At 36.7% G+C, this 14848-nt stretch overlaps 1 protein-coding gene across 1 annotated transcript; it reads right to left on the minus strand.

Annotated features, from left to right (window-relative positions):
- Positions 1 to 350: 350 nt before the first annotated feature.
- atf3 (activating transcription factor 3) lies at positions 351 to 5425 on the minus strand. The gene is made up of 4 exons (XM_042503803.2): positions 5274 to 5425; positions 3589 to 3847; positions 3365 to 3472; positions 351 to 2867 (listed from the first exon to the last, which is right to left on the minus strand). The coding sequence occupies exons 2-4, from the start codon at positions 3844 to 3846 to the stop codon at positions 2538 to 2540; spliced, it is 696 nt and encodes a 231-aa protein (XP_042359737.2). The 5' UTR covers position 3847; positions 5274 to 5425; the 3' UTR covers positions 351 to 2537.
- Positions 5426 to 14848: the final 9423 nt, after the last annotated feature.

Here is a 14848-nt window from a genome sequence, read left to right on the forward strand (position 1 = left end):
TTGATAAACGGCACTTGTATAGCACCTTAGTCTCAGTTTTCACAGTATTTGTCACATTTTCTCATTCAAACAATGGTGGACAAGGGGGCCATAAAAGTGTCACCTGCTATTTAGTTAAACCTGACATATCATCAGGAACAATTTAGGGTTGTTTCCTGCCAAAAGATACTTCAGTATGTGGTCCGGAGGAGCTGGGGATCAAACCACTGTTCTTCCAATTAGTGCAGGACCCACTCTGTCTCCTAAACCACAGCCACATTGACTGATATTTTTCATATGCTCATTATCAAAGGAATAGGATCCTTAGTGATACCAGACTTTTTCCAAAAATGACACCATGAGAGGTTACGTTTGCATTACATATCTTTAATAAACAAAGTATCAAAAACAAAAGTTGACAGACCACAAAGATGGAAGTACACATTGGTAGTAGCAGTGCATTTGTACCTGACAGCCTACAGTTTATTCATTTAGGCTATGATGCTCCAACTGTCGAGCAGCTACAGACAAACTAAAACAGCCTTCAGTAGAAGCAGGCACAATAGAATACATACACATCGAGTTCAGTGCTTATTAGCTATCTAGCCATGACTAATGACGGGACAACCACGAAAACAATATCCACACTATGAACAGACGCCTGCGTCCCTCTAACCGTGTGACTCTTAAGTTAACACAAACAATATAAACCTTCTACCACGCAAACACAAAATATAAAACTTCAGTCCTTACTGTGACAATAATGTGCTGTTCATACATTATTACTCTTCTGTTATGAACTGAATACATTTCCCAAGAGCAACAAAACCTTTAAGGTAACCTTGGACACTAATGATGCTAATATGATGTTCAGTCTGATTGGTGAAGTTTTGTGACTGACTGACAATTATTAAAATACTGATGAGCAAAGTTTCCATTGTTAGTTGTAAGGTGAATTTGCAATGACTGAGGGAGAGGTTGTCACTTTTCAGCTATTGATGGACTCTTTATATAGATGATATGAAAAGTAATTGACAAGAAAATTGCCTCCTAATACTAAATCATTACACTTCCTTTGTATCTGTTACAGTAAACCAATTTTCTCTAGAGGGATGATTGCACTAAAGCAAACAGGCCACAGAGAGAAAAATATTTGGCAGTGAGTTGAAGCCTGGATGCTGATTAAGTTCATAACACAAAGTATAATAACACATCATCCTGCATAACTACAGAGTCAGGCGTGTTAAAGAGCCAGCCGAAAGCTGATGCAACACTTCCGATACCTAGCTAATGATATCTAGTGAACACAACTTCCAAATCAAATCTTAATAATAAAAATACATTTTTAGAAAATAATCTTTTTTATGCTTTACACTGTCAAGACCAAAGGAGGCATTTGGTGTTTACATACAGTAGCATAGAGACAATTCGCAGTCGATACAATTTGCAAGATTTCAGGTAGAAAACATGGCTGGAAAGAAAAAAACACTCATACATGCGTAGCTTCATCATCACAGAAGATGTAAAAAGCAACACTAGTTCTGTTTACGTTAAGAGGGAACGCAGTGATAGATAAAGTGTACATGTGAAATTATATACAGTATTATAATGTTTTGGGACAAGTTTGCTTGCCAGCAAAATTCAAACTGTTAGGAAAGGTAAGGTATCATCTGCATATATGATGATATTGTTATTTTTTTTTTTTTTACTATGGTTTGGAATTAAGTGCAGAATTATAAACCCTGCCTGCAAAGTACATTTCCCTTTTTGTAACTGCTACTGCTACCCTGATAGCAAACAAACTGACTTTTTTTTTTAAAGATTAACTCTTAAATGAAACAAAAAAATGTACAGCCAACGTAGGTCCTGAGTGGTTAGTAGTAGCAGCAAATTTTGTAGTTCATGTTGTATAAACGACAAGCAGACAGGGTTGATACAGCAATAACAAATCATACAGAAGTTACTTAATAAATATACTATTTCTCATACACTAAGCACAAACAATGTCTTTTTCAAAGCCAGTGGCTTGCAGCTCAAACACACTCACACTGTTGATCGGCATCTACTTTCCTTGTGGGCGAACACTTAAACTATGTGCCTCTATCACCCTGAATACACACTTTGGTACAAAAACCAGACACTAAGTGTGACTTTCATCTATTTAAAATACCAGTAAATAAAAAATGACGTTTTGTATTTTAGTGCTTTGGCATCTGTCCTTGGCCCTGACTGTAATGTCTAAAAGATAAAATACAGAATGCATGGCAAGGTGCTGTCTGTTGTGTGTCACTTCCTGTCCAATCAGCAGCTATGGTTTCAGGGAGTGGGAGGTGCTGAGGTCACTTTATGCCACTCTCTCTCTTTCTCTCTAGCAGCTTTGTAGACAGTGCATGAGACGGAGGATTCATCCGAATGGCGTTCATTATATGTCACAGTCATTCTCAGGTCATGAGTCTATGTGGCGGCTCCACCTGCCTCTTTAACAGTCAGTGCTTTGTCGATGGCAGCAGGATGGAAGCATTGCAAGTCTTAAAAAAGTGGCATGAACACCTGGTTGCTCACAGGTGACTGGGACACTGAATGTGGTCGAGGGTTAGAAGTCCTCCGTTTAGAGGTGCTATTGTGGAGATATGTGTGGATGAGGAAGTGGAGGTGGTGGAGGAGGAGGAGGCGGAGGAGGAGGTGAGGTTGTGGAGTTGTAAGGTGCTCTCCTTGATGTGTTGGATGAAGAGGTTTCTCTCATCCTCGGGTGTTTGGCCGTTCTGGGCGCGGACGATGCAGGTCGGCCGGTGCAGGTTGAGCATGTAGACGAGCTGCTGCTTCTGCTGCTTCAGCTCCTCGATCTGAGCCTTCAGGTCGGCGTTGACGCTCTCCAGTTTCTCTGATTCCTGAGGAGAATAGAGAGGGAAAAGACTGTTAATGCTAAACTTTTATGTTGGATGTCACAGCTTTGTCAGGCACGCTTTTTTTTTGTACTTTGAGGTACAAAAAATGCTCAGAATAGAAAAAGCTAAAATTTAACAACAAAAAATAAATTCCAAATGAGTGAAGAAATTTTGTTTGCTGTTTTACATTAAAAAATCTTTTTCAGAGCTGAGTTTTGACACAAAAACATACACTTTTAAAAACTAGACTCCTTTTTATTCACAAGATTACTTGTCATACTCTGTGTCTTCATGTTATATTCTTTCAAAACCTCCTGATGCAATTTAGGATTGTGATTGTTTTTTTTTAATCATTTATCAAACTTTCAGCATTACCTACATATCTAACCCCCAGTTATTTTTGCAGTTAAAAAAACTGGGAGTTTCTATTGAGAAAAAACTGACACAAAAACCTTGAAGCTTGTTATTTTTTTCTAAAGTTTATAGAAATATAAAACTACCTGCTGCAGAGACTCGGTCTTCTCCTTCTTTTTGTTGCGGCACTTTGCAGCAGCGATTTTGTTCCTCTCCCTCCTCCTCTTCCTCCTCTCATGTTCCTGAGGTGTCAACTAAAAAGTGAGAAATATATAGCATCAATATTTTACCCCTCCTTTAGAAAACACACCTCATAGTCAGTGTCAAAAAAATACAGATGACTACATGCAGTAGTTTTCCTCTGCCTCACCTCTCTCTTGACCCCAGATCCGCCGGCGTGGTGCTCTGAGGCTCGGTCCGAGCTGGAGCTGGCCCCGTCAGAGCTCATGTCTGCACTGAGCCCATTGGACAGGCGCTTGGTCTGGATGGCCAGCCGCAGCTCCTCTTTCACGATGGGTGTGAAATTGGTGAAGTCGTCCAGGGTGAGGGTGCCCGGCGGGGAGAGGCAGGGCACCAGGGCGGAGCAGCTGATATCAGCCAGCGAGGGACCCGAATGCTGCAGCATCATTCTGGAAACACAAGAGTGAACTGATTATTATCATGTCAGTCAATGATTTTTAAACATAAAAAACTACAGCTACAAATAATACAATATATAAATATGTAATGCAAAAAACTAAGCCAAATTTGCTCATGAAAAAATCCTACAGATACAAAAAAACATTACAAGTCACTAGAAATTCAATCTTAAAAAATATGCATATTAAATATTACAGAGATAACAGAGAGGATTTAACAAACAAAAAAATCCAGCACTATCAGTTTATCTCAATGTTAAGTAGCACGCAAACAAACACTTTAAGTTACTGTATAATACAAGAACTTCAAATAGCTTAAAGCATGTTAAGATCACTACAAACTTAATATAAAGGAGCACTGTTAAGCTGTAGAGAAATTATGGAGATATTAGATTTATTTTTTTTTTGGCTGAGTAATAGTGAAATGGATCACAAATATTGCACAATTATAATTTTAAACAAAAGCTGTAGTTTAATATACTTTAACAGAGAATTACATTACAAAATATCATAAATATAATTTTTTAAAAATCATTAACAGGTGGGAATGTTTGATATCTAAATGAGGGAGTGACTTGTGGAGAATTGCTTAGCCTACTGACAGCCTGATAAGATGATAATGATGTTAATATCAACTCTGCCAGACCAAAACAAACACAGTTGTGCATTACAGGCATGTAAAGTGCATTTAAAAAAAATATTGCCTATAATATTTCCAGTTTTCATTGTAAGGTACTCTATAATTATTATTCTACTTAAAATATTATGTTAATTTTCCAATTGATCTAACATTGCAGCTATACAGTATGCTTGGCGAGTTTTTTTTTTGTTGTTGTTGTTTTATTTTGTTTTTTTGTTAATTACTGCTTAATTTTAACATTTTAGTTCCATGATATTTCTAAGGTTTTCTTCCATGTGTGTAGACTATCATTTAAAAATGTGTTCGAGCGTAAATACGTTATTTTTCATTTAACTTCTTTGAAATCTTTGTCCTTAGCTTCAAAGTTGAAAAAGAAAAATCACAAAAAGACAAACTTCACTTTATCTCCAAAAATCTACAAATTACAAACACGTTGAACATCACGGTAAAAAAAAAAAAAAAAAGTGATCTCGCAAGTTTATATTTTCTAAGTTATTTTAATGCGTCGCAAAGACCGAGCAGAATAGAAATAAACAGCTTTAAATTCACATTATTTCTGAAATTTGATGGCAGAAATATTTTAGTCTTTCTATTCTCATTAACTCTGACGAGTAAAAACAACTTTCAAAGTTGTAGTAAAGTGTCCCGGGACAGCAGCGGCACTTCTCCGCTCCACTAACCGGGGGAACACCGCCACAACACGGATCCTCTCAGCCTGAAAAGAAAGCACCGTCCTCCCCAAAAAAAACCTCCCCCCGAAGCAAAAGTCCAACCTACCTGTTAAAGCTTTGAGTGACTGGGGTCAGATGAACTGGCTGCGGAGAAAACAACCTATTAAAGTTCTCTTCTCTCCTCTTTCTGTTTCCTTTGCTGCCAGTGCGTTAAGTTGCGCTTCGCTCTGGTCAGTTGCATCACCCGTTTATATACAGAGCGGCCGGAGGCGTGGCTTAGTGACGCAACGAGCTACGATCTACGAGCGCGAGGCGGCGCGAGGAGGGGAGGGTGCAGAGGGGGGCTGACGTCATCCTATTTATAGAAGGCTTATCCTGCGATGATGCAATCTAGCAACCCCGAGCTGCTCTCCATAACAGGAGAGGCTCCCTCCTCCTCCTCTTTCTCCTCCTCCATCGTCTTCCAGTCTTTTCCTCTTCCTCACTCGTTAATTTTTTTTATTCCTCCTCTTCTATTTAGATTACTCCATCATCATCATCTTGCTCCTCTTTTTGTTTTGTTTCTTTCTTTTGATCCTCTTTTTGTCTCTATTCCACCCATCCCTCTTTCCTTCCCTCCTTTTTTCTCCTCCCCATTATTGTCAAGTTTCCCCCCTCACTTCTGTCCTTCTTTTTTTGATGAGTCGATTGATTGATGTCTTCAATTTTAATATGTAAATACTCAAAAAACAGCAGTTAAAGACATGGATAACAAAAAAAGGATAAAAAAAGACAATAAATGCCATCCACAGCTGGCTTAATTTACATGTGCAAAATGAGTGGGAATAGCTATAAACTTATTTAATCTTACCCTTTTAATAAATATTTACATTATTATCGAAATCTCCTCTATAAAAAAAAAGACTTGTCATATAAGTAACGGACTACACATGTACACCCTGTATGTAGATATTTGCAATAATAATTATCATATTTTTGAACATCTCCAAACACAGACCCTGATTTATTTTACATAAAAAACATACAAAAATCTATTATATATTATTATAATATATATATATATATATATATATATATATATATACATTCTTCTTTTCACCCTTTGATCTCCTTCCTTATTTTCTCATGTCTTTCCCTCTCTTTCTTTCCTTTCTTTTCCATCCATCCTTTTTTCTAACTTGTCATTCCCTTCCCATTTTACCAACTCCTTATTTCTCACCCATACATATATCCCATTTTTGTCTTTATACCCTCATCCCCTCCACTTTTTTCCATCACTTCATCATTATATCTCCATTTTTTTCTCTTTCCATCTTCATATTTTTTAAATTCCTCTCATACCTTGCTCTATTTCCTTCTTTCTCCCTCCTGCCCTCCCTTCTGCTTTTGATCCATCCCCTTGCCTTTCCTCCTTCTTTTTTCCCTCCCCTTATTTCCCAACTCGTTTTTCTCTTCCTCCACTGTCCTCTTCTTCCTTTCTCATTGTTTCTTTCATTCCTTAGTCCATTTCTCTTCTCCTTTTTCAGTCTGTCCAACTCTTTTTCTCATCCCTCTTCTTTCTCTTCTTTTTTTTTTTTTGCATTATCTCAGTGTTTCTTCCTCTCCTTCCGTTCCTCTTCTCCTGACACACCCTGACTGTAAAAATTCAAATGAGGAAAGTTCATCTACTTATGAGCAACATTCAAAAAGCTGAATAAAAGACATGAAATTACAACAAAAAAAACACATAGACAAACTCTTCTCCCTCTTTCTCATTCTCTCCGTCCCCTCTGCCTGTTTTGGCACTGACATGGATTTCCATTCCAGTCATTCCTCACTAACGAGTGACTAACGCTGTTCAAGCTGAATGACACACAACGGTTATTTATTCTGTGCTTACATCTCCTCGGCCGGGGTATAAAACTATGAGGTTAGATGGAGAGACAGACAGATGAAGTGTGTATCCTCTTATACAGCTGATACTATGCTGATTTTTAAAGTAAATTAATTAAATTTTGTTTATTAGTGTGAAATGACCCTTCCCAAGAGGTGAAATTATCCTGAAGATCAGCTGGTCGGTAGGTGAAGACAATATAGTTTTGCATGTTTTCTTCCAAAGTTAAATTCACTGTACACATGCTGCTTATGAACTGATGTGGTTTGAAATGTTTTGTAGCAGTCAAGTAGCTTTGCTGTAATCTACTACTCCTCTGTGTCTTAATTGGTCTTAATCGGTTGATCTTGTTTACTCACCTGCTGAGACAGTCAGGGATTTCCTGAGAGGAGTTGGGAGAGGGAATGTCTAAAAATACAGAGTTATATTCATTATTAGAAAAAGGTGGCAGTATGAGATTAATGTTACAGTGGTTAGCAGCTGTTCCAGTAGTTAGAATACTACACGTGTTACACTGAGTAGCAGTAACTGGCATTAGTGATGGTAGGAATGTTTCTTTTATAGAAGTGGTATCAGTTTATCAATATATTGAGCTTATTCCATAGTAGTACTATTTGTGGCCTTTACTACTTGCAGAAATGGAAGTGGTAGTATTTTTTTAGTGGTAGTAAGTGTTAGCCAGGCTATTCCCGTGGACTGTTTGTACATACAGGTATGAAAGGTAATGCACTACTCACCATTCATATATAACCTACGTAATCATGAGCCAGTAATCTGTGTATAAACCATGTAATTGGGAAGTTTACGTTTACATGACTAATACGCTGATGGGAGTAAAGAAGGAAGTCATATAAAACCAAAACTCCACGTAAGGACACACATTGGGGTAGTAGATGGGTCAAACAAGCATATGACTCTCAGCCAGGAGGCCCATGTAAAACCAAATGAACTTGAAGTTATTTTAAGGTATGTTGTCACCACGTTTCACAACTTTACGATCAATTACATCAATTTACATTAAGAACATAACCTCATTCGTGAGATGCTAATTTGTTGGAAATCATACAAACCTTATATGAGGATACTTGGCGTTAGAGTAGCAGTATAATAAGTACCTTCTCTAAGGCTTCTTTCACTTCCCTTCCTCTCTGTTCAGGTTTCTAGACAGTTTTCCTTGTTTTTTCAAACTGGCTGCGCCAGGAACCATTGTTGGTGTGGTTAATGTTGATGTGTATGACGGCTTGGATATTTTTAGCAAATCATTCCACCGTCTTTTGCAAATGAAAGATTAAAAAGTTTGGGGCATCCTGGGGGTTTAGTGATTTAAAATTGTTCAATAAAATCACAACATTGGTGGCTCTGATCTTTGTCATACCCAATTCTCTCCCTGCAACCCCGTGCCCCTCCCCTGTTATCTTCTGTGCTTCTGCGCTGTGGGGGAAAAAAGGGTCAGATAAAGAGCAGCAATATAGAACAGCAATATGGATTAACTTTCATGAATTGCATAGATTGTCCAACCATCTCATATCCAAGTTGTCAAAGACTGACAATTTGTCACGTCCCTCAGCGTGTGATATCGATGTCAGGGCTCCCTTTAGTATCTCTATGAGACACACTTATGAGACACACTTTCACATTACTCCAGTGTAAAGTCATCCACAGCTTGACGCTGAGAGCAGCTGACATAGTATGAAGATGGAGAAAATCCACATAGGGTTGGAGGGGAGGCAAATGGGTCAAACAAAACCAGACTTTCACCTAGGAGACACACGTTCATGTCCCAAGTGAAACTAAAAGTTACTGTTGTTTTGACGTAACGTTATGTTTATTTAAAGTCTTTATGCACTTATGTTACTCACATGACCTACTTATGTGACATTACTTAACCTAACAAATGTACTTTTTATGTACATTTGTACAAATGTACACCAAATGTTTTTTTTTCTCAACCTTATCAAGTAGTTTTGTTGCCTAAAATCTAACCATGACCATTTCACAACATTAAACACGTGTTACGATGTGTTTCCACCCTGCAAAAGGATGCCCTATGCATCACTATCAGATGCCGAAGGGAATGCCAAAGCACTGGTATATATTGGTTTGGGTATTTTTCTTAAATCATTCCACAATCTTCTCTGCAATGAATCTACTATATGCTAAATATATATTAGGAAAAAACAAATTTTGTTTCATTCAGAATTTGTGATCTCCTCTTCTCCATTTTGCACTTTGTAAAAGAACAATCACAAACTCTGTATGACTCTTCCAGCTTGCAGAGGGAGTGTTGATCTTCTAAAGACAGAATTTTCTCATCCCAACTCGTCACCTTACAAGTAAAACCACCAGCTGTATTATTAATACTAATACGTTTATCGGTAGATGTTGGTCAGACAGGGCTCTTTCCTCTTCTGCCCGACTTCTGTCATTCTTTTCCTTCCTTGTTAGTCATTTCCTGTCATTTCCAGCTCAAAGTCTCTGACTGTTGTAATCTAGAAACTTCCAGTTTCTTCTGTCTATAACCAAACATGTAAACTTTCACTTTCACCAAATCCAGTCTTTCTCAGAAGCAGTGTTGCTTAAGGAGTTTTGAAATTTGTGAAACATAAAAATCCACACTTTGTATGTTGGTATAGTGAGGGTTCTTGGCCTTACCCAAAATGAATTAGACAACAGGAAACATGACTTTGTGGTATGATCACCATGACTGATCTGGAAACATCCAGCTCTTCAGTCAGTGTGCGACAAGTGTATGTGTTTGTGTGTTTTCATTCACCCTGGGTTATGCATTATTTCCAGGGAAGCCTTGACAGGGTGCTGAAAACACCACCATGGTGACTTTCCATTCAGGAAAGCCTTCACATTCTGTATGTGGGTGTGTTTGGGATCTCATGGTGCACACCGACCTGCTGTAAAAGCCATAAAACGGTTAATCATTAACCAAACAGTCTTTCCTGACAGAGAAATACAGCAGAAACCTTTAATTGAAAACACCTAAGTTCACCTGTTGCTGACTGAACAAATTGAGCTTTGAGGTTAAAGGGTTGAGAGATAAAATGAAATCTGGGACACGGAGATATCGAGTGATAAATGCCTGCTCTCAGGAAAAGCGGGAAGTGGGAACAATCTCAGATGTATTGTTAGCTTAAGGTGCAAATTGAAACCTTAGTTATTCAAAAAATAATGTCACTTCAAAGATAAGGAGATTTGGGAATTTTAGGTATGAAAAAGATTTTACAATGGACACTATAAATTGCTGATGACAGATGAGAAGATATTGAATTATATCAAAGAACAAATTATTCATGAAAAGAGAAGGAAAACTAAGATAGAAAAAAAATAACTTAATGAATAAAAAAGATACATTTACATCACCGGCGTTAGTTCACCTGTATAGAATAGAGACACAATGTTCATACTGTGTATATAAGGCCACTTTAAGGCTCATTTATCAAAGCATAAAAATCAATCAGTAAATAATGAAATAGAACCAGTGAAAAAAGTTTAAAAATAAATTAAAAAAATAGATATAAATTAAAACTAGACAACAGATAAAAAATTATAAGAAAAAAAGAAGAAAAACTAATACAAGTTTAATTACATATACAAGTATATGTACCAGTTAAAAGTATATAAAAGAAAAAAACATTCATTAAAAAACGTAACTAAATGAATAAAAAAGATACAATAACACAACAGGTTCCCGGCATATCCCTGTGATCCTGCCCCTGCATTATTTTAACTGCACAGAATAGATACAACGTACATACTGTGCATTTATGGCCACTTCAAGGCATTTATCAAAGTGTAATAAATAAAAGGATAAATGATAAAATAAAATAATAATAGTAAAATAAAAAAAGGCAAAAAATATAGATAAAATAAAACTAGAATACAGATAAAGAATTACAAGAAGAAAAAAAGAAAAAGCCTAAGTTGAATTAAATTATAATTATATATTATATTATACATTATATGGAGATTATACATATTATGGAGACAATATTTTTATTTACTCCCACCCCCTAAACCTGAACATACACCACCTGTCTGAACGTCTGGGCTGTGACTGTATGTTTTAGTTCAAAGCATTTGAGTGAAGTGTGTCAGAGCTCACAACTCCCGAGTGCTACTTTATGTTTTCAGTTCTGGTTTTGTTTCCTGTGAAAACACTGCAGTGGCCAGCCGTGTCAGTAGTATGTGTGTTTGTAACATTTTTTTGCAATGTATGCAGTAAGACCGTGTGGTGTTAGTGGTTCTTTGGAACAAGTGTCAGCAGTCATGGTTAGACAAAAGATGGGAGATGATGTGTAGACAGATGCCCAGAAATTCTGGTTTGCCCATGTTAACAGCAGCTTAGCAGGGAAAAGGAAGGGCTTGGCTTCATTAACTTAAAGCTGCATATGTGGTGGAGTAAGTGCTCAGATCTTCTATTTTATAAAAAGTAGCAATACTACAGTGTAGAAATACTCTGTCACAAGTAAAAATCTTTTAATATTTGACTCAAGTACAAGTACAAAATGTGTGTGCAGCATTTTAATGTCACAGCTGGTAGTGGTGGAGAACAATCTAAATACTTTATATACTGTCGGATAGTTTAAACTACAGCACAGTATCATATTCAATACATTTGTAATATACATTTGTTTATAAAAAAGATCTTAACCTGCAAAGTAAATCAAACTTTTAATAGCTGTAACAGAGAGAATTAGGGCTAATGTGACTACCCTTTGTGAGTGAATCCAATGATTGTAGTGGTTCCATTGATACTAATGTGATATTGATATGATATTGATTTTGGTCCAAATAACATTGTTACAAATGCTGGTATATTAGCAACTACTCAGACAACATGGCTACCTGTAATGATATATCTTCACAAATGTGTACAGTAGAAAAAAACTGTTTGTTTGAACTTAAACAAAGTTAGTGTCCTTGCTGCTGTACAATTTTTAAGTTGACTGAATTTAAGAAGACAAGTTGAATTATTGCAAATTGAATTCAACTTGTTTTCTCAAATTCAGTCAACTTGAAAATTTTAAGGCAACCTGAACGATAACTTTTTTCAAGTTTAAAATGAATAGTTAAATAAGATCCAAATTTCTGTTATATGCGTTATATTCTGTGAAGCTGCGTCAAATCACAGCTGGAAAGAGTCTTAATGTATAATTATTTTTAGAAAGATGGACAATCGAGAAAATACTGTCGGATGTCACACACCGAGACACACACTCCCTCTGTCCCTCAGCAGGCAGGCGGGTGTTGAAAAGTTTAGGAGGTCAGTGTGGTAACAGATTGATGCTGCAACCTGAAGTCATTGCTGACCCTGTTGACTATTAATACCACATGATCGGAGCGCTAACCCGCCGGCTGAAGATCACATTCTCTATTTTTATATATGAAGGGTTTCATACCGGCCTCTGTGTGTATTCAAGCCCCAAATCACATCCACGAAACTCCTGTGTTTGTTTGCTGCGTTTTAAAAAACAGATGTCATATTCATTTTTTTTTTTTTTTACATAGGGATCAAGACTGTGAGATTAAATAGAGATCTCATTTTGGAGATAAAACGTTGTTAAATTGACTGCAATTGATATATAGAGAGTTTATTATAGATGATATAGAAAGGTTTTGATTATTTTTAAAAATCAAATTAATTTCAAATTATGTCAGGGCTATTTTTATCTTATTTCCAGTAAATAATAAATAATGATAAACTTCAGTCAGTTTTTCTTTAGCTAATTGTAAAAAAAAAAATCAACAATGTAACTGTTAATAATTGCAGAAATGTGAGTATTATGTCCTTGGCTGTTTTCTCCCTGGTTCTTTAACCTTTTAAAATGTTTCCCTCGGGACAATAAATCATGCTGTGTTGCTTCAAATCACTTATGAACCTTAGTCTCCAATAAACACATTAAATTCAAACTGCATGGTGACCATCAAGTAAGACTTCACATCAGTCAACCACCAAACTCTCGCTTTCCCCTGCCGTCAGCTTGTCATTTCACTTCCAGGACTGCTGAGTGTGTTTGGATTGTGAACTTTCAGCCGCAGACGTCGGTTGATAAAGAAAACAGATGTGATGGCGCAGCTGAAAGTTTCACTATGAGGGATAGGAATTCGGATATCAGGGAGTTTCTCTCAAAGAGAATCTGCTCTCTGTGGAAGAGAAAGTGAAAAGAAAATGAAGCAATAAATGGCACCACCTCCAGTGGTTCATGTTTTGACTTTGTTGTTCAAATCTGATGCCCTTTTTAGACTCATTGCCTTTTATTATTATCATTTTATATTAAGATTAATTGACCTATTTTTCAAAGAAATTGGATACACATACATTAACACTGCGATTTATCAAATTTTATCAGCAGTTATTGTCAATGTGAAAGGGTTAGGTCAATATAAAAAAAATACTGAATAATTGTATTGGAAACAAGAAGCACACCCTCAGTAAACTGAGCTTGCAAAATGACAGGCGATAAGGGACCTGGTAGACAAACATGAAAAATATTTTTCACTTTAGATAATGAATGAATTGCCTGTTTTTAATCTTTCCACCATTGCTGTCCTCATTTACTTTTACCCAGAGACAAATCCCATCTGAGAAGACCCTCACAGATGGGCTGTTCACACGAGTGTGTTTGTTTGTTTGTTTTGTGTTACTGGTTTAAAGATCTCTGAGGCTTAGCCCAGACTTTTGTTAGGTGTCTTGGGAATCCACTTTATTTATTTATTTATTTATTTATTTTATGCACTCTGACACATCATCTATGTTAAATAAAAAAAATTTAAAAAAGTGTAAATAATTCATTTTCATCATGAATTTGAAAATGGTCAGTGGGTCACCCAGGACCCCATTGCAGGACTGATTTGGCCCACAAGCCATAAGTTTGGTATCACCGCTCTAGTGGATGCAGCTCTTATAGCCACTGGACTTTGGTCAGCATATTGATATTTTTATAACTTCACGTCGGCTAATACACCCCTTTCTCAAAACACTTTTTAGATTATGTTAAATGTTAGGGAGTACACACATGATTATCACATTAAGTACATATACCACTCTTGTTGGGGAAGATTGTAATGTAGCAAGTTGCTGTTGACGACTCTTGTAAAGTTGAAAGTGAAAGTTACTCGTTTATGTCATTCCAAGAGTGCATCAAGTTTAAGTTGAGTAACAGAAGCAAACTGGAGAGAGTCAAATGTTAGTTATGTGAGTCCATCAGAAGTCAAATAAATGCCTTATTTATTTGCTTAGTTTCCCAGTGTTAGAATCAGTTTTATGGGATATCTATAATGTTGATGATTTGCAGTCAAAGCAACAACTACATGCTTAAAAAGTTTTTAAAAAACAAAAAATAAAAATATAACTGAGAGCAGATAATCAAGAAGTTTGATGATGTTTGTCGATCTAGTTCAATATATCTGAAACAGGAAAAGCTCAAAAACCAAAGGAAATGTGTAATGTTAAGTGTTTGCTGGGTGTGATATTGGTCTATTTAATAATCTAGATCTCCACCCCAAGATTTTCTGATTAAGGACAAAGAGTTTGTTGTTCTGTTGTTGGAGAAAGTTCCCCTTTGTATTTCCTGCACTAAAAACTGCAGCTTTGAAATTTTCTGATAATGAAATAAAAGTGCTGATGACAGTAAGTGTTGTTGGTGAAGACTAGGAAGAAGACGAGGAGGCTTCCCATATTTCTGGTGTCTTTTCCCGATCCCCCGCTGGTTGCCCGGTAAAGCTACCGTGAGGATGAGAGGCATTATTTCCCGGAAAGGAAGAGGGTGACGTAATCTGCTCCTGCTGAGAATAAA

The sequence above is a fragment of the Plectropomus leopardus genome, chromosome 16 (assembly GCF_026936395.1).
Source record: "Plectropomus leopardus strain MGB_pleo_1.0 chromosome 16, ASM2693639v1, whole genome shotgun sequence".
Lineage (NCBI taxonomy): Eukaryota > Metazoa > Chordata > Actinopteri > Perciformes > Serranidae > Plectropomus > Plectropomus leopardus.